General features: G+C 34.9%; 1 protein-coding gene and 1 long non-coding RNA gene across 5 annotated transcripts; both read right to left on the reverse strand.

Annotated features, from left to right (window-relative positions):
* Window positions 1-290: 290 nt before the first annotated feature.
* Window positions 291-16937, reverse strand: LOC120077844 (partner of Y14 and mago). Of its 4 annotated transcripts, none has more exons than XM_090314028.1 (8): window positions 16718-16937; window positions 16578-16627; window positions 14535-14606; window positions 12827-12880; window positions 8000-8209; window positions 6564-6680; window positions 2131-2364; window positions 291-733 (listed from the first exon to the last, which is right to left on the reverse strand). In XM_090314028.1, the coding sequence occupies exons 5-8, from the start codon at window positions 8192-8194 to the stop codon at window positions 587-589; spliced, it is 693 nt and encodes a 230-aa protein (XP_090170154.1). In that variant the 5' UTR covers window positions 8195-8209; window positions 12827-12880; window positions 14535-14606; window positions 16578-16627; window positions 16718-16937; the 3' UTR covers window positions 291-586. The 4 variants fall into 4 exon arrangements, with proteins under 4 accessions (XP_090170154.1, XP_090170152.1, XP_090170155.1 ...); XM_090314026.1 differs by having other exon boundaries at window positions 8000-8212; window positions 16718-16890; XM_090314029.1 differs by having other exon boundaries at window positions 16567-16627; window positions 16718-16890.
* A 3843-nt stretch (window positions 16938-20780) lies between these two features.
* LOC150036085 (uncharacterized) lies at window positions 20781-23164 on the reverse strand. The gene is made up of 4 exons (XR_016529833.1): window positions 22904-23164; window positions 22528-22745; window positions 21161-21271; window positions 20781-20998 (listed from the first exon to the last, which is right to left on the reverse strand). It is a non-coding gene; the product is annotated as an uncharacterized LOC150036085 (long non-coding RNA).
* Window positions 23165-25700: the final 2536 nt, after the last annotated feature.

A 25700-nucleotide genomic window follows, 5' to 3' on the forward strand; every position in this document is an offset into this window, starting at 1 on the left:
AAAGATTATTAAATGGGTTGATGCATGTGTGATCTACTCTGTTACAGATAGCAACATTAAACTGAATAAAGCAACCAGGAATGATAAGCTAAAGTATTGTTTACATCTTATTAATTTGCATGACCTCCATCAATTTTCATGATTTACAACATTTTTAATAAAATTCTTGTCAACATCAACATTTCAGTATAACAAGACAACAGAAACTCAAATTTCCGGCCTATAGTTCAAAAGTAAAATTCATTTGTTCTTCAAAAAAAAAAATGTAAAGAAAAAAAGAAAAAAAAGACTTTGATAAGCTAAAATATCCATTGATCATTATGATTCGAAATCACATAAATAACTCATGTTGAAGCAAAAGAAAATCAATGTCTTCAAAACTATCTACAATTCAAGCGGTTGCTAAAACCAGTTGAATGAAATGCAATTACACACACCACATTAAAAAAGAGTAGGGTTTTACAGGTGATTAGATTTTCAAAAGTGGAAATCGAAATGATTTTGTTGCAGCAATCCCTGGTTTCTTCTTTTTTTTTTCCCCCTCATCATAAAGCATAAATAAAGTGATAATGCAATATGCAGTCATTCACGACGAAGAATTTAGTTTTAGCCTTTCTTCTTCTAAAAGGGTTAGTTCAGAGCGCCAAGTTTCGAGTTTCGATAACTTGTTCGACTGCTCTGGCTTCATATCATGCAGTGGTGTCTTTTGCAACTGAGCTTCTGCAATTCGAATCTGCAAATCCAAACAAGAGAACGAGGCAAGGAAAATCAAGGATGTTGTAATGCATAGACAGACTAAAGTAAACTTGCAAATGTCAAGAAAAAAACTCAAATCTTCAGCCGTCAACAAAGCAACCAATAATTCACTAAAAGATGTTCGCATAATCAGTTGGGTAAGAATATGCTAGCTCAGATTGTTATTGTTATATTTGATCTGTCAAAAACTTATCAGTATTGGCACTGAGTACTTATATTGCAAGAATAAATGAATTTCTTGAACAAGTTATACTTGCATAAAGTATACTCCTCACTGGCCAGATAAGTTTATGAAGAGCGAACAGGACAAAGAACATTGTAGGCTTTTGAATCCTACCACTAGATGTTTTCCTACATATGCCGAGACTGGGAGGAAGATCCATTAGGCTCTGTGAAAATGTTGGAATGCAGTCATCCTTAAAGTTTAAAAGAACTTCAGATTTTTCATGGTTTTTTATTACATAAACAAAAGAAACTTTGTCAATTCTAATATATTGTGCTTTAGAGGAAGCACTTTTCTTTTAAAGGAGAGCTTTTCATTCAACGACATAGCAAAAGGTCAACTTCTGCATCTCCAAAAACAAACCACCACCAGAATCATCTGTAATAACTATCTGGGCCCGAAACTCTTTGGCATGTTATATTCCAACTGTAGTATTCTTCTGTAATACTAGAGCTAATACAGCTAGGAAGAGATGAGATAGAATTGCAAGACTACTCAAACATTGGACTTTGGAAATCAATCACTCGTAGCGGACTCATGTGTCCACCTCTTCAATTTTTGAAGCTGGAAATTGCAAGAGGAAAGTAGACAGAGAACTTTTTGTATGAGGTTGAAGCATGACTAGGATTTATACGGGAGAGTATGAGATGGATTTCAGGGAGATGAACAGAAAATTCCAGTGGCAGGCCTGATTTAAGGTATGCTGTTATAAAACAATTGAACAATTGTTATGAGAGGGCTATAAGAGATCACCAAGAACCATGAAGAAAGAGGTGCAAAAAGAGGAAAATATCCATTCAGCAGTTTTTAGGGAACAGATGGGCTAAGAAAGATTACAAAGCAAGAAGAGCAGAAGAGAGAAACTTTAATATCTACTCCGGCCAATATGCAAAACCAGCAAGGGTACCAATGAGAAAAAAGTTGTTCAAAGAGATTGATACGGGTCGTGTCCAATGGTTTTCCCTTTAGTTCTAGAATCAGTATTGTGTGATGAAAACTATGGTTTTTACTTCATAAGGAAATCAAGATATTTAAACTTTGAATATAATTTAAATAAAAGACATATTTGCCTGCAATGGATTGACAAATTTTCATGAGACTTTGAAGCAAAGATGATTTGTAATATTCTACCAACGCAAATTTGTCTTCACCTTCTTTTTAATTGCTCTAATTTTCTTATCGAGGTCATTGGAAGGAAACTGTGGATCATCAATTGGCTCGGAAGAAAGGCTCTCAATTTTCGGATTTGTAGAAACAGCAAGTTCATTCATCTGGGAACTTAATGACTGGACAGGTTCCAGCCTATTATCTACATATGATTCCTTTGCTTCAGTGTTCTCTCCAACAACCACTTGTTCCAAGACTTTATCCTTTTCATGAGCAGCCTGCAGATAAGTGAGGAAAAGACACAGCTGTTTGTTAGAAAATAAATAAACGGTTATCTGTAAACTCTAAAGCATGGTCAAGTCCGAACCAATGCAAAAATGAAGAATATAAAAAAATAAACTCAACCCATGAAATTTTTTATTTAAGATAGCCTTTCTGAAAATAACAAAGTTAAGTTGCATATGGTTAAATCCAAATATGCATATAAACTATCTTTCTAAGTATTGATATGGGTTTTTTCTTTTTTCTTTTATTTTAACCTATTGACGAAATGAAAAAAGAGATTAATGCTAAATAGATACTACAGAACTCCACAGAGGAGAGAAAAAAGAAACAAGAAACAAACCATCAAACAGAACATAATTATAATAAGTTCCATAAGCTGAAAAAGAAGCAACATAAAAAATGATCAACCAAAAGCCAAACTAAGTAGGAGTTAAAAAGGCTGGTGGGTTAAGATTGATGTCCTAAGAAGAGTAGCCAGTAAAGGATGTAGTAAGAGAGCACCAAAGTGAAGCATTGAGGCAAGCTTCATCTGAACTAGAGCAGAACTTCTTCTCAAAGATGATCAAATTTCTTTCCAACCACAAGCTTGATACAAGGGATTTCACGGCATCAATCCAAATTAGCCGTGGCCTCACTGTAAAGGAAAAACCCTCAAGCAATTGAAGTAAATTGTTTTTAATATTGGAGTCAAAAAACCACGGTAACCTGAAGAAATTAAGGAGATTGCACCGTCACTATTGATAGAAAGGCAAGCAAAAGGAACATGGTTGAAGCTTTCCACACTTAATCAACAGAGGAAACAGATTGAGGGCTGAAGGCAGGAATTAGCTAATTTTTTCTGAAGAATCAACTGTTTTGAGGCTACTGTTCAATAAAATTCAAGATAAAATGGAAACTCGCAAAGGGACTTCCTGATTGCCATAACGCCAAGTAAATCCCCTTCGATAAAGGAGAAAAAGACCTTAATTCGCAAGAGAGGGATTTCACCGAGAATGAACATGAGGCCTCCAAACTCCAAAATCTAGAATCAAACCCATCACTTACCATAGCCCCGGAGAGAACTTCCATAAGAGCAGCAAAATCCACAATTTCAAGATGTCTGTGGCAAAACTCACTTACTGCCACATTTAGCAAGATGACTTTGTACCCATGGGAGGCAATGAGTTGTTTTCGAAACTCTTATTTCTGGATTAGGTGTGAGAAGAACATGTTTCCTATTGAGATTTCAAGTAAAATTCAGAAGATTTAGGTCCCATTTATTAACCATTTCGTTTTTCGTTTTTGGTTTTTGAAAATTAAGCCCATTCCCTCTCAATTTCTTACCATGATTTGCATCTTTCTTAAATATAAGAGTTGAATTCTTAGCCCAATTCTAAAAACAAAAACTACTTTTTAAAACCTACTTTTTTTTGTTTTGAAAATTTAGCTTGGTTTTTGAAACACTGGTAAAAGTAAATAATAAAGCAATAAATTTAGAGATGAAAGGAGTATTTACAGGCTTAATTTTCAAAAACAAAAAACCAAAAACCAAAAACCAAATAGTTATCAAACGAGACCTTACCTTTCAATCTCTTATTTCCGCTGGTATGAACTATCCTTAGTTGAGATGTTACAAGATCCGGTTCATGTGTTCTCCAAGAAAGATCAATACAACTTTAGATTCATTCGTTTGGCTAAGTTTAAATTGTTCAGTTTGAATGGGTTATTTGGCCTCTACTCATGGTAAGAAAAGTCGCATGTTCCAACTGGTTTCTTGAAGATAGGTTGGATAGTTTTCTAGGAGACGATTACAGATTTTTTGGGCAAAGCGGAATCATGTTTGATGTCCTCCCCTCGGTTTAGAGTTGGTGAGTCTTTAGCTCCAACTTTCCTAGATGATTTGAAGGTGTCCACTATTCTTGGAAGGATATTCGTCTCCTTTTGGAAGATTATTTTCAGTTTGAAGTTCTAATCAATCCTTTCATAACTGATAAGGCATTGATAAAACTCGAAGATAGTTTTGCTGATATGGACTTCAATAGAAAATGGAGGGACATTGGTTCCTTACATTTAGTATAAAATTGGTCATACAATGTACATTCTCATCTGACGTTTATTGTGAACTATGGAGGTCGTTGGACATGTCCTGCATTTGAAGCCATCGAAGAAAACCTTGGGGTTTGGTTAGTATTTCTTCTCAACACTGAATTTCTTGGATTGCTCTAAAGCCTGTATAGAAGTTAAAAGAAATTTGTGTGGATTTCTCCCCGCTGAAATTGAAGTTAAAGATCAGTCTAATGGTAATGGTAATTTCACCTTAGCTTAGGTGATATTTCTCTGCTAGGTCCTCAAAATTTCTTTGGATATTGCAAGATTGATTGAAGTTAAGCAAGATGAAGATGTGTATGAGGTATCTGATTTTATTGAAGATGGTGTTCCCATACCATCAGACAAGGATACTAATTTTGTTTCAGCTCTGAATGAGGCAGATCCAGTACCCATCGAGAGTCTTAATTGTTCTTTGGAAATCTCTGTTCACACTCCATTGACTGTTGACTTAAAGGGAAGTAAAGAGAAGATTGAAAGATCTTCTGTTCAATTCAGATGCTCTGAAGGAATCTTGTACATGTCTCCTAATAGAAGATTCACAGCCAGGTTCACAATCTACATCCTTTTTCTCCTGGTTTGAATTTCAGCCAATCAGTCATTAATATCCCAAAACAAATATTTCTTTTGTTAAATAAGTTTATAGTCATCCACCTCCTAAAGACAATCTTCTAGTAATGATTCTGATGGAGATTTAGCTGTTAGTGTAAGCAGCGAAGATATTATGGACTCTTAAGCAGAAGATAATTTTGTTAAGGAGAATTCAGAGGTTTCCTTTCCAAACGATTTGACACCTTGTTTCAAAATGGTGAAAATGTTCAAGCAAAAAAGTCACCCATAATTCCTGTCAAATTCTTTGCTTTGACTGAAAAATGTGGTTTGCAAATGATGTCAATTTCACCTCATTCTCCTTCCGTTAAAGTGTAGCTTGTGGCTTGGTCCAGGAACTAAACTATTATTGTGGAATTCTCGTGGTTTTTCGACTAAGCCTTACCATTTTGCCCTTAAGAAGTTGTGTTTTTCTTAGTAGTTGCAAGCTTGGAAGCAACAGTTTAAAAGTTGGTTTGCTTTGTGGTTTGATCTTCTCTTTTGTCTTAAAGAACTTCCTTCCTCGTCTGCTCAATGGTCTTCAATTGGCTTTGGCTTTAAAGTTTATGTGTTTTTTAGCTTTGGTTTCTTTTCTGGAACTGATTTGGTAGGTTTTAAGTGTTTGCTTTTTGATGTATTCTATTCTTTGTATATCAATAGTATTGTTTTCTTTTGTTTTTCTCAGTTTCTCTCCTCTTAAAGGCTAATGTAATTTTTAGCATTAGTCTCATTTCATTTTATAAAAAGTTCTGTTTCCTTTTCCACATATAAATATATATATTGTATTATAATTTATAACTGCATGGAAATAACAGAAAGGACACTAATGCCAACCTTCAATATATGGTTCTCCCCAAAAAAATCTTCACGGGAAAACTTAGAAAAACCTAGTTGTTGAAAACCATCACAAATTAGAATGTAGGTCTAAAATTAAATTATAGAACTTTTAGACAATATAGGACCAACTCCACTCAGTATTTCTGGAAAGAAACTCTTCCTAGAAATTGCCACAGCTTACTTGAATCTAGTCATCGCAGCCATGTGCTTTGAATGAGTTTCATCTTCTGACTATTTAATGACTCACACACCTGAGATTCTAAGAGTCGGCAAGAGATAAAATCAATTAATGTTTGTACAGATTAGTGCAAGTTCTAGGCACAAAGACCTATGGCTCAAGCTTACAAGCTGAATCCTCGGTTAAAGTTGAAAACATCACCTACCAGACTCATACTTCATTGCATGGGGGAAAAGAAAATAGAGTAAAGATGAAAAACCTTTTCTACCCTCAGGACACTTTAAATAAGCATAAAATCGGCACTATAAATTTGAGTTATTTTCCTCACCATTTAGGAATCATAAATAAATTCATTTGGATGATAGGCATCATATCAGTTGACCATATTACCCAGGGAAAATAAACCAAAATGAACTCCTATTGAGCTCTTCAAATAAATTCTCACAATATTTGAACTGCCATCAGAAACATAGCCTATCCATCCCAACAAAGGGGAAGACAAACCTGCAGTCGCTTCTCTTTCTTTCTCTCATTCCGCTTAGCTGACTTGGTCTTTGATTTTACATCTGTTGGAGGATCATAACCAGGAGGTCCATCGTGGGATGACATCTCCTTTTTCCACTGTATTCCACAGAAACAAAAGAAGCCCCATGAATGCCACAAAGATGACTTGTAGGGAACACTAACATAGGAATTAAACTTCTAGCAGAAAAATAATAGAATGAAGTCGCTGCCTTTCACTCAAATCATCAGTTTTCCAGAACATATAATAAATTTTTTCTTTTGTTTCCTTACTCAAGCGAGATATGATTAGAATTGTATAAGCTAATCTTCATCATTTTACAGGAGAAAAATTTTTGGCCCATAAAGATGTTGACAAGAGCATCCAAAAAAATTAATAAACCCAAAAAAGGTAGCCCAAATAGAGAAAAATGCTCTAATCAAGAAGAATGAGACCTAACAAGTATTCACAAAAAAAAAAAAAAAAAAAAAAAAAAAAAAAGGAAATGATACGACGTCCTAAGAGAAACCTTAAACGTAATAAGGGACCATATGTCGTTAGAGTCCCTCTCAACTCCTCTAAAGGTTCTACTGTTTCTCTCCCACAAAGACCCCACAAAAAAGCACACCCTAAAGACTAAACTTAAGCAAAGAAAATCAATGATTTATAGAGCAACCTAGGCACTAAGCCCAATGAGGGTGCTTCGCTTCATTTCAACACATTGTTTGTATGTCAAATTGTGGATGATGCAAGGACTTCAATAAGTCCTGGATGATGTATAGGCCTCCTATCGAGGGTACCTGATCAACAAGAGGCAGCTCAAGAGATGTGATTATAGACATGAGTAATATTGAATCACAAGAGGCATGTACAATCATCATATTTCCTTTCCATAAAAAAATAAGAAATTTTCAGCATAAAAATGCTATATCCTTTATCAAATTCTTAAAAAGGCACTTATTACACCAGTATCAGCGATAGCTCAACATTTAAGTCAAACTCTACTTTCTCTAAGAGATCATAGGCTCAATTCCTCCAACCCACGTGTGAGGTAATATTTTCTTTAAAAAAGGGCTTCCACTTCCATTATCTCATTATTTTCACTGGACTTTTCCATCATGTACACACATTTTATTTTTCTATTGTGTGCTTCATCAAATGAAATGATCACTTAATGTTGTGGGCTATTGTATTTCACTCTGCTCCGTCCTTTGCTTTGTCCTTTACAACACACCGAAGGAAAATATAGTGATTTAGATAGTAGCCATGTCACATTAACACAAAAGCAACTCAAAGGATGATTTCATTTTCCTAGTACAAACAACATAATAAAGGGAAAGCAAACTATATCTCAATATGAAAGGGAAAAGCAAAAGAAACACAACAAAGTGCAGTACAAAGAGATGGAAATAAGATAATACGCATGTGGCATACATACCAGCGCCCCTTTAGACTGGTAAATGGCAACTTCTTCCTGCGGAACATAGCCAGCCCTAATCCGAATGGGTTTTCGAAGAGTACCATCAGGCCGCCTCGTTGGTGCTAGAATCCTTTCTCCTTCTTTTAGGGTTTTACTTAGCTCCGTCATTTGCTTCACCAGATCTTCTCCTCCTCCATCACTGCTCCCCATCATCTAGAAGGCAATTAACTGCTATATTGCCAAAATTCAATTTCAGATTCAAAAGATTTCTTCAGCCATATGATGTCGATTACTCCAAACTGGAGCAAGTGGTGTCCAACAGTGAAAAAATTATAATATTCAAGGCAAATGACTCATTAAAGCAAAAAAACAAACAAACATTAAACCAAAAACTTTATAAAAAGGGCATGCTTCCCAAATCCTAAGAAGTTATTTTCCCTTATTTTTAGGAATGCAATTCTTTTTTACCCCTGGGTTAAAAATTCTTCCTTTTACTTACTCAACATTTAGCCATTTTTCCATTTAGGGATTCATTTCACTTTTACTCTCTTTGCAAAGTCTCCATTATTCCTTCTCTTAGTTGGTTACATTGTTCGATTCCAAACGTGAAGGTATGTTCTTTCTACAGCTTGCTCAATATCCAAAAATGCAATATTCCATAAACAAAAGCTTGGAGTCCAGATCGCAGCGCACATGGAGCTTGGAAAATCATAATTTCACAAGTAAATAGAGAAGGAAATTTAAAGGAAAGGAGAAGAAACAACAACCTTACTTGAATAGGATCTGTTCTATAGGTTGTACAACTGTGTCCTTGAGTTATAAGAAAAGAGAAGAAACGTCAAAGAAAAATATTTATAGCTTTGTGAACTCTCATAACACAAACAACTACACAATAGCTTTGTGAAGGTCTTAACTCCTACTTTTGAGAACTTGAGACTCCTTTACATCCCACCTACATAAACAATTATCTTCATTTTCTCTATACTTTGTTAGTTGCCATAATAAGATGTAAGGCATCCAATTATTCATAAATCATACTTACAAGAGGAGGGGTAAGAAAGGAATTCCAAGTGGGGCAAACCATTAGTGGGACATGAAGTGTGGTTGGAGTATGGCTGGAATAGAGGAGGGGACCACAAGTTGGAATCAGATGGAGGTTCCGTTGAGGGGTTAAGAAGGGTTTAGGGGAACCAATGAAGGTTATGAAATGTTTTGTGAAGAAGAAGAACTTTCTTGGAGAGGAATGCTCAACCCTCTTGAATGAGCTGAGAAATCTATCCTTTAGTTGCTTATTATTTTTATCTCGTCGCTGATTGTTCTTTCTTTTAGTTGTAATAGAATATCGATCAGCTTATAAATATATAAGAGCAGAGGTTGTTGCTATGTTCTTTGCTGGAATTTGTGTGTTGGTTGGGATTTCCAGTTTGCAGGTAGAAGAATCCTAACATAAGACTGCAACTTTGTGTGAAAGTTCCTACAGTTTCCCAAGGTTCCATAGTATTTTGTATCTGGAATATTTGCAACTAAAAGATGCTTACTAAAATTACATCTACCTTAATAAAGTTCTTAAATTTTAAGTTGTTAATTACAGAACTGACAAAATATTACAGATACTATGAATTTTTGGACTTAGTTACAAAGCTTTGACACCAGCTCTACTTTACCATGAGTCCTCATCAAAATCATGGCTTTGGATGTGAAGGCAAGAGTCTTATCACTTTTAGTATTTTGTCTCATGCTTTGCAACAAACGTAGTCATCTTGGGCTATTGAACATATTTTCCCCTACTGAATATATTTGTATTGGGAGTTTCTTAGATCTATTAAAGGCCTTATGGAAGGTGAACCCATAACAATAACAATGTAGACATTTATATCACGATATCAACAAAAAGCATAGGCATTTTCTTCGAAACGAATAATTCACTAGAGGTCAAAAGGCTAAAGTCAAATGGGCCAAGGAAGGGGATTTCTACACTTCCTAACGATATCAACAAAAAGCATAAGCATTTTCTTCGAAAAGAATCATTTACTAGGGGTCAAAAGGCTAAAGTCAAATGGGCTAAGGAAGGGGATTGCTACACTTCCTCTTTCCATAGCCCGACTAGTAGAAGAAGGAATAAGAATAGTATAGGCCCTTTGATTTTGGAGAAAGGGGAACACACTAGAAATGATACAAAGAGGTTGAGGAAGAGGTCCTATCGACTTTGTTCATTCTTTATAACCCGTGTGTCGGAACCGAACCGTTTATGAGCGACATTGATTGGTGTCCCATCTCATCTAGGCAGGATGAGGACCTGGTGGTCCATTTCACTTTGGAGGAAACTAGGAGGGTGGTTTTTGGTTGAGACAGGAATAAATCCCCAGGTTCGTATGACTTCTATATGGCCTTTTTCCAAGATAATTGAGATTCAGTTAAGGGTGAGTTGGACAGTGTCTAAAAAGAGTTCTTTGAGAGAGGCATCTTGAATCGTTCGATGGTGAAAACTTTTGTGTGTCTTATCCCTAAAGAAGAAAATGTCAATAAGGTGAAGGAGTTCAGGCCTATTAGTCTCAAAACGAGTATCTATAAGATTTTGGCTAAGGTTCTTGCTAATCGCCTTAGGAAAGTGCTCCCTTCGACTTCTCCTTTAGCTGGGAGGCAAATTTTTGTCCAATCTCTTATAGCCCATGAAGCCATTGAGGACTATAGAGATAAAAAAAAAAGGAAGGCATAATCCTCAAACTCAATTTCAAGAAGGCTTATGATCATGTCGACTGGGATTTTTTGGACAAATTGTTGGAGAAGATAGGTTTTGGGTATAAATGGAGGATGTGGATTTGGGGTTGTGTTAGGAACGTACTCTATTCTCATTAATGGAACCCCAAAGGGATCGATTCAGGCTTACAAAGACTAAAGACAAGGAGACCTCTGTCCCCCTTCTTGTTCTTAATTGTGGCAGATGTCTTAAGTCAACTTATCTTATGGGGAGTGGAAGGAAACATTGTTGAGCCTTTCAAAGTTGGTTCTAATGAGGTTGCCCTGTCTCATCTTCAGTTTGCTGACGACACGATGATGTTCTATTCTGGTAATGAGGATTCCTTCCTCATCTTTATGCACATGGTGGGGTTTTTTTAGGCGATGTCTAGGCTTCAAATTAACAAGAGTAAGTGCCAAATTTTGGGTATTAATTGTGATCAGGATAAGCTTCATAGATGGGTTAGTGTGGTCGGTTGCGAGGTGGGTTCCTTTCCTACCAGTTACCTTTGCCATCCATTAGGGGGTAACCTGAGAGTCGTGTCCTTCTGGGATTCCATTTCTAAGAAGATACGTAAAAGGTTAGCTTCTAGTCAGGTAGCTCTGTCTTTTTCCTTTGGTTTTCATCGTCATTTATCCAATAGGGAGACTGCGGAGATTTTTTCCCTTCTTTCTTTGCTGGATGAATGTGTTTTTAGGGAGGGGAGGAGGGAAGTTCATGTCTAGAAGCCCAATTCTTCTAATGGCTTCTCTTGTAAGTCTTTCTTCATATTGCTTTTGGATCCCTCTCCTAGTGAGTCGGTCTTTGATGTGGTTTGGATGACAAAGATATAAAGAAAATCAAGTTCTTTACCTGGCAAGTCTTGTTAGGTCGAGTGAACATCTTGGATAGGCTTACTAGGAAGATGGCCTCGTTAAAAGGCCCTTTCTATTGTATTCTCTGTCGGAAGACAGGGGAAGACTTTGTTCACCTACTTTGGTATGCGAGTTCCATGTGGATATGCTTCTTGCAGGAGTTTGATATTCAGATTGCCAGCCAGAGGGACAATCGTGCGATGATAGGGGAGTTCTTCCTTCATCCACCTTTTAGAGAGGACGGCCGGTTTTTGGGGTTTTCCAGGGTGTGTGTTTTGTTGTGGGATACTTGAGGTGAGAGGTTTGGAGGACCTTAGTGAAATTTGGTCCTTAGTGAAGTTTCATGTTTTGCTCAATTTCAAAGCTTTTTTTTTTTTAATTATTCCCTAGGTAACATACTACTTAGTTGGAAGCCCTTTCGTGGGCTTGTTTTTTGGTATGCTCTTGTATTTTCTCAATGAAAGTAGTTGTTTCTATTAAAAAATAAAAAAATAAAAAAATAAAAGCAACCATAGGCATGTTCAAACCTTCTATTCAATTTCTAGACCTTCATGACCTTCAACTCACTTCCCTTTTTCTGTAATAACACAAAGAAATCCAAATATATACACACACACATATATCCTAATTCTGTACTAACATACCATCTTCGTAAAAAATTTGCCATAGTTTTTGCTAGGGACACTGGTGTACTGAGAATAAATGTGGGGGAGTTAGAATAAAAGTTAGTTAGTGAATAGTTAGTTACTTGTTAGTTAGTTGTTATTCAGCCTTACTTGTAATCAATTTTCCTATAAATAAAACACATCTCTCCCTCATTTGGGAGAGAATTGATATTGATTCAAAATTAGAGTTTTAGTTTACACCAGACACTATGCATAACCTAAAAAGATAAGATTTTTTCTGGATAAGAGATAATTTAATTGATGTACCTAAGAAAGATAAGATGCGATAAAGTGATAATCTAAAATAGCTAATATCTACTTGGCTAACAACAAACTTCAGTAAAGTAGACTATAAGTAGAAACAAGACCTAACAAAAATATGGAAACCCCCAAATGACCTTACCGAACAAAAAAATTGAAACTACATTTCTTTTTTAAAAAATAAAAAGTAAAAAGAATCAAGCCATTTAAAAAAAAAAAAATTTTAAAAAAGCCTCTCTCTCATTCTTCTAGATTTGATAAATCAAAAAAATAGAAAGCAAAACTGCAAAAGCTTAAGGATATATATGCAAAGAAAGAACACACATACATTCCTCAGTAGCGAGCCAAGGCTTCTTCCTATGGGTCTTCCCATTCAGCAATTCTGGAAAGTAAAGGGAACCATCATCAAAATTCAAATTAGAAATTTATGGACGGAAAAATTATTTATGATATGAAAGGTAATGCTTGTTTTAGTGCTTAGATATCACTAATCAAAAGAAATATATAGGAAATGTATATTTGAAGATAGCTCAAAAATCATCTTTCATTATGACAAGTATAAGGGCTTGACTTTACACATAGATAACAAGTGAGATGACTTTGATTGTTTTCAACACCACATTCAAGAAAGCTTCATGAGCATGATAATCACATAGTACACACCCATAGAATATTTTAAATTTTCACTCCTACACTTTGAATATTTAAAGCTGAAATCAAACTATCCCTTGAACTTCAAATAACTGCAAGGTGATGGTGTAGAACAATTAAGGTTTTCAATGTTGCTACTCGTTACTTCATTTTATTCATAAAGCATCTAAAAACAAGTAAGAGAGAATTTATAGAATATTTTGCCATACAAATTACAAAACGGTACTATCTATAATTGAAACATGAAAGAAGTTAATTACTAGCTTTGCAATTTGAGAAAAGTGAGCTCAAAAGCTATATTCTATATCAATTCAAACCAGTATCATACTACTTTGCTTCATCGAAAAAGCTCTTGAACCCTATCCTTTCTTGCTTGCTTACCAATTTTAATCAAACAACTAATAAAAATAGAATTTAAAAGGGGAAAACTCATACTTCAATTTCATACAACACTCAATTGTTCAAATCATCAGCTAGTTTGAAGCACTTATCTAATAAAGTGATTCTTCTTGTTACACTCTTGCTTTAGACTCTTATTCAACTCTACAATCCCTTTTTTCCAAAATATACATAAAAGGAATCAGTTTTATGTTGAACGATTAAATATTTGAGGACTTTTTACATATTTTGCAATGTTATGTCTCTCAACTAAGACTCATAACATTTAACCAAACTGGAAGTTTACGTTGATTCATTTTCTAAACTCTCTTAGATAACTCATCATTAAAGCTTACAAGCTTATTTGATTCAAAAGCGTTACAAAAAATTGCATTTTTGATTAAGAAATATGAGAGCTTTTGTGTGTCTAAAATCTAATCGTTAAGTATAGTTTAAGCGAAAGTTAATAAAAATCATGAATCTCAAACATAAGTACATCCAACATTTTGTTTGAAATATAAACATCTAACAGAATACAACAAACTTTATAGAATTAAACCTCAACATCAAATCTAACTCTGTATTCACAAAATCAAGAGAACCTTTTCCAAAAGCTCCATCTTTTGGTCTTTCTAGCTAAAATCATGACTAAGTTTAATTTCTCGTTGTTTTGTTTTACTTTCCAGCTCATAAAAAAACCTCCTACAGATAAAGCACCAAACAAAATTTCTCTATTTAAATAATCATAGAATAAAGAATTTAAATAAAAATGTTCAACCAATCAGTATAATCTCAAGAGAAGACCACATTCAAATAATATACAATTTCAAAACATATACTGAAAGGATATTCTAACAATCCATTTAAGCAACTATTAGAGGAAACAATTATTTACCAACCCAAAGATTGCAAGGGTTTATGAGGTACCCATACAAAGTTTATTTTCTTAAAAACAATATTTTTCCATTAATTCTTCCCATGTAACCAACAGTAATAAGAACATATACCTTAAACCCAATTGACCATGATTGATAACTGTATTTCAGCAATCAGTTTCAAAAACCCCTCTTCTTTGATACCTGCACAGTTCACCAAATTGCATGGGTCAAACTAACAACCTCATACCCTAAATTGAAGAAATCGTGAACAATGAAAATAACGAGAGAACTTTTTCCCCAATAATGATTAAATGAGTGGAGTATGAAAAACAAAGTACTACTTGAAAAATCTTTTAAAAATTTAGAGAAAAATTAGGGCACCAATTGACCGTGAAAAATGAAAAGAAATCCAAGAGAAGAGAGAAATTAGGTGATGCACAAAAGTAGAGACAAAGTAAGATTAGATTTGGTGTATAGTGTACCAAAAATAGCCTCCCAAAGAAATACTGGACTCTTATTCAACAATATATTTACCTTTTTACGGAAACAAATGCTTTCATTGACAAAAATGAAAGAATACAAGGGCATACAAAAAACAAAGTCCACAAAAAATTCACTAGCGAAATGGTTTCCAACTAAATAAGATGTTGCCTAAACAATAATTATAGAAAGTCTTCAGAACCGAAGCCCAAAGAGAAACATGGAACCTCGCCAAGGACCAAACCTCACTAGGGTCCCTATCCACACGTTTAAACATTCTATTATTCCTCTCCCCTCAAAGATCCCACAACAAAGCAAACACCCTGGCAAACCACAAGAAACAACCTTCCTCTCTAAAAGGTAGATGGAGGAGGAACTCCCTAATCATTGCATGAACATCCCTTAAGCGAGCTAACTCAAAATTAAACTCTTGAAAGAAGTAGTTCCAGAAATCTCGCAAATGTCAAGTCCCAAAAAAAGATGATCCAAGTCTTCCTCCGCCTTCCGATAAGTAGAGAAAAAAGAGAGGCAATCTCCTTTGTTTCCCTATTGGACAACCGACATCGGAAAACAAAGGAAAATGTCACAAAGCTCTCCAGACCAGACCAAGAAATCAAAGACTGGTCACTAGATGATTTTTAAACAAAGATAAATGATATAACCAATGAAACGCAAAGGAGAGGAGTCTATCCCCCACCCACTGATCTTCCAAGAACCACATTTCCTTACCTTCCCCCACAACACAATGAACATGATGAGAGAAAGAAGGGAGATCAATGAAGTATCTTTCCAAAGATTCTGGTGCATCCCTTTAACACCCTTTGCCACCCATTCAAAGGGGTGGGGGCGATGCTTATAATAATCCTACGCCACAAGGATTTGAGCCCAACGGCAAAGTGCCAAAGCCATTTAATTTTAGCCAACAGAGCTTTATTGCATAACCTTAAATTTCCCATATCCAACCATCTAGTTCACATGTCTCCCCCACAACTTCCTAGTTAACCAGATGAGACCCTTTCCCTTCCTCCACCTGTGCCCAAAGAAAGTCTCTCATAAGCTTCTCAATACTCGGGAAACCGAACTGGAAATTCCACTCAACACCGTTCTGATTAGGATAAGGCTACCAACCTTGGAGAAAAAACCTTTCTTCCACAGGTCTAACCATCTTCCCTAGTAAGGCCAAGGTAGGAGGAAGGAAAGGATCGAACTTCACAACGAATCATGCCCATCCATCTACTGAGCTTCTCCAATCACAATTCATACCCAAAATGTGGCACTTACCCCTTTTACATTTTAAATCGCAGCCCCACCTGCAACGTTCTCAGACTCACTATGTAACAGGTGGAGTTGTCGTTGCCGGTGGTTGCTAGTGTGAAGCTTGGGGCGGTCATGGGCAGAGAGACAAAGAGACTTAGGGCTTGAGAGAAGGACAATGTAGGGGGAGGGACACAAAATTGAGAGAGAGACATAGCAGGAGTCTGAAAAATGTAAAAGAGAAAAGGGGGAAAGTGTTGGAAGTGCAACTTTTGAGCAGCAACTTAAAAGAAAACAGACTATCACGCATTTCTTTTCGGGATTTCTATAGCAATTTATTAAAAATGCTATAAAATGCGTTATTTGTTGTAGTGTGTGTGGGTATTCAAGAATCATCCCAAAAAAAAAAAAAAAACCCAAAACTTACAGAACTCTTACCCACAACCAAAATTGGCGGCGGCGGCGACCGGAGACGTGCGATGGTGGTGCTAACTGGCAGGCGACGGGGATTTGTGAGGAAGAGAAGTGAGAGAGAACAACGTTAGAGAGAGAGAGAACGAATGGAAGAAACGGAGGACTTACCGACGGCGTTCGGCGGCAGTCGTCGTCCGGTGAGGAGGTTGCGGCGGCGCTAGCGTGCGTGAAGAAGGACGAGACTGGGGCGAGAGAGGGATGGCTGGAAGAGAGAGAGTACTGTGCGGGAGAGAGACGCACGGGGGGTTCTGGCGGCTGAACAGAAAAAACATCAATTACCTTTTTTTTAAAAAACCTAGTTGACTAGGTCAAACACCGAGCTTTTAGTCATCTTTAGCCCAATTTCTCCCTACTTCGATTTAATAAGACCAAAGAGCCCAAACAAAATTAAACCAATTGGTTGAGTCAATTCGGGGTTAAAAACTAGGGGAATGGGAGAATATGATAAAATTTAAGATTTTGTTTTAAAAAATAGGAAACAAGATTTATGACAACTCACGTCATATGTACATGACCACAAGAAAAATTCTCGTCCTAATTTTGGACATGTAATTAACATAACCTTCATATTTTATTATTATATTAGATTTTGTTTAACCACTTTTCGAATTAATTTCACCTTAATTAAAAATTCATATTTTTCAACCAAATTATATTTTAAATATTCATATATTATTAACTTTTATTTTATCCATATATTTTATTTAAATCTTGAATGGTTTTTCATTACTTTATACGTATTCGATTTTATTCAAATCTTTGAATGGTTTTTATAACTTTTTATATACATTTTTAATAAATTAGCTGTATATTTCTCATATTCTTAATAAATTAGTTTTATATACTGTTTTTGCTATTATTTTAATGATTTGGAAAAAAAATATCACTTCAGAAAAAATGGTCATAACTTTTGTTACTCACACAAAGTGTTCATCAATTTAGATTTTATTATGGTTTTTTAACAAGCTACTATTTTTGCTATGGCTTTACAACACATTAGACTCCTCTATGGTCGATGAGAAGAGAATTCTCACTATCATGATTTTCAATATTTTGATGCGTATATTCTATCAAATTCATCATTCCAACCATTTTTGGAATATATGCAAGGTAAAAATTTCTCTCCATTGAGTTAACTATATTTCATTTGACAATGTACCAAATTGGTTATGCCAACTCAAATATTATTAGGATTGTTGAAGATAAAGATATTTTGTGGTTGATGTCAGTTTTATCAAAGTCCCCCAGATTGATTTATGTGTAGTGGTTGACCATGTCTCATCTGTTGCCCGATCACTGGAAATACATTGCATTTGAATAATGAATTAGCAAACATTGATCATGCTTCCCAATCTCCTGAGGGTAACATTGAAATCGTTGATTTCCAAAATTTTGATTCCTTTCAATCTTATATTCCCACTAGACTTGGTTTACTTTTTAGGAGCAAGTTTGTATTGAAAAAAGCAGTTTATTTCTTTCACACCTTTAGAATTCCATATGGGGTAGTTTTGACAATTGTTAATTATTATTTTCTAATTTTATAATTCGTTTTGCTATTTTTACAATTTTAAAAAGTTTTTGCTATTTATCCAAATGAAAACTTAAATTTTGCTATTTATCTAGTTAGCCCTAAAAACTAGGAAAGAAATTTGGATAGAACAGCAAAATTGGATGATTCACTTGGATTTATAGTAAAATCTGGAAATAAGATTTTTTGCAAAATGTGTGCCACTCACTTAAGTTCTTTTTCATATGTAGTCATCCAATAGAAATGTTAAGTACTGTGTAATTGTTATAGTGTAAATATAGCTGAATTAGAAATATAATGTCAATGGGTAAGCATCATTTATAAGATTCTAAACTAAATAATTTGTAAAAAAAAGTGGCCAATTTTTCACCCATTTGAATTTCGGATTGGTAGTTTTTAATCATATTAGATTTGTATAACCACTCTTAGAATGGATTCAATCTCTTATTTTTCTCTCTTGATTTAATTTTTAATTTATTGTAAATTTTCAAATTTTACATTATCTTAATAAGTTTTATTATTTTAAATTTTTGTTACCATATTTAATTCCGACTTAATTTTTGCTCATTATTTTATACATGTTCTCATCAAATTATGTGTGTGTGTTTCTTTCAAATTTCGGATTTTTCAAATTTTTTTTATCACGTATCACATACATATTATTATATTATTAGTATACCGATTTAAACATTTTTATATACATTTTGTTTTATCAATATCTCAACAAGAGTTCATGTTAGTCAATTTTGCTATCTTGCTATTTTTGCTATGGGTTTACAATGAGTTAAACTTCTTTTCGACGGTAGATGGGATGAAAGTTCACACTATCATAATTTTCAAGCTCTTGAGGTTTATATTCCATCAAACTCGTCCTTCCAACAGTTTGTTGAATATATCCAAGGTAAGCTTTTTCCTTTTGGCAATCTGTCTATATCTCGATTGACAATGTACCAAGATGGTTTCAATAATTCAAATCTTATTCAGGTTGTTGAAGATAAAGATGTTTTATAGTTGATGTCAGTTTTATCAGACTACCCCAAAATGATTTACGTGTAGTGGTTGACCACATATCTTCTGGTACTTCTGAAAATACATTGTATTTGAATAATGAGTTAGCAAGGAACAGATTATTCTCCCCAACAGTTTGATTGAAATATTGAAATTATTGATTTCCAATATTTTAAATCCTGTCAATTTAGTATTTTTATTAAAGAAGGTTCACTTTTTTTAGAGCAAATTTGTATTGAAGAAAGCGATTTATTTGCTTGCTCTTAACAATAGTTTTGAACTTACTACCACTAGGTAAAATCGTACATCATTTGATATTCATTGCAAGGATTCACCTCGTGGTTGGTATCTACGTGCATTCGTATATAGGAAAAGTGAGGTGTGGATGGTTCGAAAATTCATGAATATCCATCCATGTGTTGTCGACATTGTTAAAGATAGTTATAGGCAAGCAACATCCTAAATTCTTGCTAAGTGTACAAAGTCTTTTTTTAAAATGAATGACAATGTGTCATGTCGTCTTTGTGATCGTTAGCTATATAAGAAGATATCATGGTGTAAATGTATGTTATGACGAGGCTTGGAGAGGCCGTGAGATTACTCTCAATAATATTAGAGGTACCCCTGAGTCCCCATATGCTCTTTTGTCATCATTCTCATATGAACTAATTGAAAAAAAAATCCTGGTACTTTTTTTTTTCAATGTTCAGTTTAATTAATGAGACATACGGGTTTAAGTTGCCACAATATTCACTAAAAATGTTTATTCCTTGCAGAAATATATAGAGCACAAGAATCGATGATGAAGGTAGATTTAAGTATTATTTCATGGCCTATAATGCTTTTTATAGATGCATGGAATTACTGTTTTTCTATTATGTTAGTTGATTGTGCCACTATGAAGAACAAAATTATGGGGACATTATTATCTGCCTGCACTCTTGATAATAATTCTAAGATTGTTCCTCTTGCATTTACCATTGTTGGTTAAGAGAATGATGGATATGAAGGGATTGAATCCCATGGTGGAAATGAGTGATTGCTATTCTTCGATTTTGTTTTAAAATGACAACACAAAAAAGAAGAAACATACATCAATATGTAGTATGTTAAGCCGAAATTAGAGGGGAGAAGAAATTTACATTTGAAGACACTTTTCAAATATTCTCCCGGTCTTCAAAAAAAAATCCGTAACGCATCTCCCTTGAACAAACTCTAGACACTACCATTGGATCTTTCCGACTATTCTTTTGACAAGGACCAGTTTGTGGGAGTCGACTTTTTGAAAATAAAGGGAATTTGTGTTCATGTAGAGATATTTATAGAGAAAACTCTTTTCACAGCAAAAATTGAGAGAATTCCTTTTAGGAGTTAGGAGGGAGAGATTTTCCTAATGAAAAAAACTTTTCTACCATAACTTTGCATTTATAGAGGAAAACCTCTCTAGTTAGTTGGAATAACCACCAACTAATTTCCTTTAATTAAATTTAAATGATTTTATTTTAATTAAAATTAATTAATTATTAATTTAGAAAATTAAATATCTAATATTTAATTTAAACATTTGAATCTTATTCAAATATATATATATATATATATAGAAATTTAACAATAAGATATACATTCTACCATCTGCCTATCGATAGTCAACATGAAACTACTTTCTAATCTGAGTGAAAAGCTCAGGAGGTTTTCCAGCTCCTCCAACTCCACCAGCGGCAGCACCAAAAGCAAAGAAACCACCACTTCCTTGCTGACTACCGAATGCCCCAAATCCACCTACAAAGCCTCCACTTGGTAGCTATTCTAATTTCTACAAACCCCAATTTTGTGTTGACACTTTATAGATCTACAAATGAAAACTAACCTAGTTTAGCAAATGATTTCGAGATAAAAAGAAAAAGTGCAAAGAATGGAAAGTAATAAGGAAATCAAAGATGGAATGAATCTGACCTAGAGGTCAAAGATTGGAACAGATCTTAGCTAAGATTGAGTTCAAAGAACGACGAACCTCAACGACTTTTTCTTTTTGAATGTCGGGCTAATCTGAGCTGAGATCGAGTTCAAAGAATGTCGGTCAAAAAGTTAAAAACGACATGTCCCTAAAACCAAGGTAATCAACCTGTACCTGCACAAAATAAATTCTTAATTGCTTTCACAAATCCACAATAATAAGTCACAAAAGAGGAATTGGAGATGATAATTTAACTCTAAAACCAAGGTAATCAATAAATTACCAAAACTCATAAGTGTTACATAGCAAAATTAAAATTTTGTTAGATCCAAACAACTTTTATTGGTGTATCTAAAAAGAGCGAGAACTTACTTTTAAACTATAAAATACAAACTAAAACTTGTTCTCTCCACCATTTACCACAGATTTAATCCAAATCGAAAGCACGACTTCCAGCAAAGAAAAATGGACAAACAACATTTAATAAGAATTCAACTATCCCACACAAAAGAATTTATGAAATGCAAGCTAGGGAGCTATGGAAAGACAACATGGGAATTTATGATTTCGAGTCTTCACAGGAATTAGCAAAGAAGGCTGAGATAACATGTTCTGTTATAAACAACCACATAGAAGCTCGAATCATATAATAAAAAACCAAAATATGCCAAAACATAAGTATAAGCAAATGAAAGAGGAAAGGAGAAAATTAGCATCTCCAGCTAAAAAGTTTTACATTTTCCATATAACTAAAAAGTAAAAAATTCCCTAAAGCAACACCAAAACTTCAAGCAACTAAAAAGCACACCAAACGGGTACAAGACTTCAATCAAATGAAACCACAAAAAACATCTCCAACTAAAAGATGCTATCGTCCTAGATTATCCAAATAAGATTCCAAGGATGAATTATATTCAAATTGACAAAGAAGCAAAATAAATAGTTAAACAAGTGATAACAAAAGATTCGACGATGATAATGAAGAATTAACCCAACCCACAATGCATGAATAACCCACAAACTACCATAGTGCAACCGGATTCATTTAGACAAATAATGCATAAATATAAACTACCAAAGGATGCTTCAGAAGTTCCACTACCATAAACCACTCAATAGAAGTCATAAACAACTAAACTATGACTACCATAACTGCAAGATAGTCATAGCATTCCAACACTGAATCTAATCCAAAATTTTAGAGCAAATAGACTTTTAAGATAAGCATCTTATAAATATTACCTTGTACTTGTTATTAATGTTGTTATGAAGTCCTTTTTGTATTGGGTGCACTTTTTCCACTTGTCAACCTTCTTAAAAATTTAGAGTGATTTACTTAGAACTTAATTAGTAATTATTTTGAAGGAAATGTTGTGTTATTTTGCTGTTTACTTGTCTTTTGCAAGAAATATTGTGTTAGATACCTAACAGCAACACTGGGCAATAAATACAGAATTACATGAACCCATATATTCAGCTGCAGAAAAGAGTATGCAATTCACAGAATTGGTTGATCATAATGACATCACCAAGACCATGACTAACGCAGTTAGAGGATAGTGCACGGGACACAATGGAATCTTCCAACTTGACATGTTTCCTCGAGGGATCTTTTGATGTAGGAGTTAAAAACAGATGACCCCTACAAACATTTAAATCTACATTAACCACAAGCAAACAAGTATGACAACAAAAAACCATAAGTTGCATATCAAATAGTGTAGCAAGTTACTATGTATACAGGTATTATTTGCTTCAGTTAATATAATGGTTTTATTTTAAAGAAAAAGAGTCACTCACTATTCAGGGCAAGAACCAACTGGGTCGCATGTGTCCCCGACCTCTGTTTGCTCTAAAAATAATGTAACCAACACATAAACTTAATTCCATTGAACAACTCATCCCATATAAATCAATAAGTCTCCATTAACCATGTTTTAAGATATGTGAAAATCAATCCGAGCAAGGAACTATCCCAAGGCACTAAGATTGAAGAGAGCTTGTGAGATTCAAGCTAGGAGCGGAATTAACCAAGTGAAAATACTAAAAAATCAACAGTAAAATAAAAACAACAGTAAAAGAAAGATTGACAGCTGCAATTCTGTGTTGTTTTTCATTGTCCTTTATATGCCCTAACGTTCAGTTCTAAAGTGGATAACACAGAGATAACTCACCCAAGGCTTGATGGAGAAGTTAAAATTCCTTCAAAAACACAAAAAATTAGCTTCTTCTTCCCTTACATGACAATAAATTTCTTTCACCTGTTTTTAATTGAATTTTCCAAAATTAAATTCCACTTTTCGAATTGTTCCTACGGATCTGCATTGTTGAAGACTGACAGGGACTCATGACCAAGGAGAGACCCAAACGTGATGGAGACTGTCGAACGGACGGCAGACAACCACGGACAGACGACAGACACCCTGATTCACATGGCCAAGGAGAGATAGGGTTTAGGTAAGAGAGAAATGAAAGGGTTTGGGTAGGAGAGATAGACGCGAGAGTGTTAAAAAATGAAAGGAATTTTTTAATAAAGTAAGAAAAAAATAAATTAGACTTTTAATGTCGGTTTTAAATCGATATGAAAACTTATCTTCAATGTCGGTTTAAAACCAACATTAAAGATCCATTTTTTTAAACCGACATTATACATCCGATTTTACATTTTTAACCGACATTGAAGCCTAAAATTCTTGTGATTCGTTAACTATCAGGTCCTTCCACTAAAGCCCAGTAGTTGCACCCCCCTCACTGTAGATATATTTTTTTTTGAAGGAACTCTTATTAAAGAGTACCTATGAGCGGAAGCAAGATCGTTCCAGATTCATTGTGGCAGAAATACCGCATTCACAATCAAACATACAAGTTATGCATTTAACAACAAATTACAGCATGCTTTGAAAATTAAACAACAAAGGTGCGAGATACATACCAGTTGAAGAACTCTTTTTCGCTTTAAATCTCACTCTCGTCAAGTCAGCAACTCTCGTTGTCCTCGCTGAGATCATCAAGGCTATCGTCCACCAAATCATGCTGTCGTCTACCACCGAACGAATTTCTCACAAACACGGCAGCAAGAAGGACATAACCACTCGAAAACCTCAATATTCTCGGAGTGAGAATCCAGAAGGTGTGATCTCTGTTGGATTTGGTAGAGGGAAGGAGGAAGGAATGATTGTTTACCACGACCAAGCAAGTGGGAGATATCTGAAGTCTATTGTATAGACGAGTGCTTGATCGTTTAGTAAAAGGTGCATGATCTGTAGTAAAAAGGGTCTGATTGTTTAGACGATCGTTTAGAAAAATCACTCCGCGCGCGCGATCGCTTAGCAAATACTATGCGATCGTTTAGGTAAGTTGCGCGTGTACACAATCGTTTAGTAAACTTTGAGCTATCGTGTATGCTCTCGTTTGCTAGGCGATGGGTAGTGTACTAATTTGGGGAGCGATTAACCGATACCCTTGCAAAATAAAAACCATTTTTATTTTATCCTTCAGTTACGAAAACTGAATACAACCTCCCACTATCTCATTCGGTTATGGAGAAAAGACCGACAACAATTATCCTATAATTGTTTAATTAGAAATAAATATAATCATATTATATTTATAACATAGTTTAATATCACATCATATACAAAATATAAACCATATCTTTCACTAGATATAAATCATATTTATATCCTTTTCCTCTAATTAATGTATCTCATACATCATGTCAACCATATCATATATAATTGACCAGTTCAATCATATCATATATAATCGAACTCTCTCTTGTCAATTTGAACACTTCAAACTAACCCAAAAACTTATTCTCAACTTGAATCCATTGAGCTACCGAGGGGATCTAATGGATCTATGGCTCGAAGCTCCAACGGTACGTGAATAGCTGACCAAACTCTTTAGCCACGAGATCTACCATCCGTTAACTGTCAGGCATTCCACTAAAGACCGACAGTTGCACTCTTTTCACCACATATATATTTATGTGTCCATCAAATATAACCAATCAATAGTATGATAACCCTTCACAGAAGCTCATAAGTACAACTGGGCCAATTTACCATTTTGCCCCTTTAGTTACATCTAACTCCTTAAGTACCACTGATCCCTTTAATGAACAATACAACATAGTCCTACTATGTATGAACCCTTCTCGGGCCATGAAAAGGTGTGTGGAGCCACATCGTTCAAGCCCCAGAATCAGCCCTTAAGAGAACAATCTATCTACTTGCCCCTGCTTCGGGGAAGGAGTGAATTCCATCTTGTGAAGCTGAGTTCCCAGCTCCCAAATCAGACGAATCTCCAAAGTGGTAGATTTGAGTCAAAAATCTGTCCACTCGCACCCATGTAAATCAAAGGACCGTCCTCAAAGGCAGGAGTTCCTAACTCACTCAGGATTGAGGTCATGTTACTTATGGTCATCCTAGTGAAGTAAAGTCTCTGTCACGAACGTCGTTATATAACGAGACTATAACACTTTGTGGTCTGGTCTTATACAAACTCCTTTGTATAGAACGCCCCCGGTCGCATGTTCCACATGAATGATCAGGATCGGACCATCTATAGCAAGTCACAACACTTGTAACTATTC

Source organism: Benincasa hispida, chromosome 5 (genome assembly GCF_027475165.1).
Source record: "Benincasa hispida cultivar pf3 chromosome 5, pf3_genome.v1.1, whole genome shotgun sequence".
In the NCBI taxonomy this organism is placed as follows: Eukaryota; Viridiplantae; Streptophyta; class Magnoliopsida; order Cucurbitales; family Cucurbitaceae; genus Benincasa; species Benincasa hispida.

Excerpts from the sequence above, each read along its gene's own strand:
- LOC120077844 (XM_090314028.1), bottom strand. The coding sequence starts at position 8,194 with ATGATGGGGAGCAGTGATGGAGGAGGAGAAGATCTGGTGAAGCAAATG. Across the intron at positions 2,365-6,563 it reads AGAAAGAGAAGCGACTGCAG|GCTGCTCATGAAAAGGATAA; the intron begins GTTTGTCTTCCC and ends ACTTATCTGCAG. Across the intron at positions 734-2,130 it reads TTAGAGCAATTAAAAAGAAG|ATTCGAATTGCAGAAGCTCA; the intron begins GTGAAGACAAAT and ends TTGGATTTGCAG.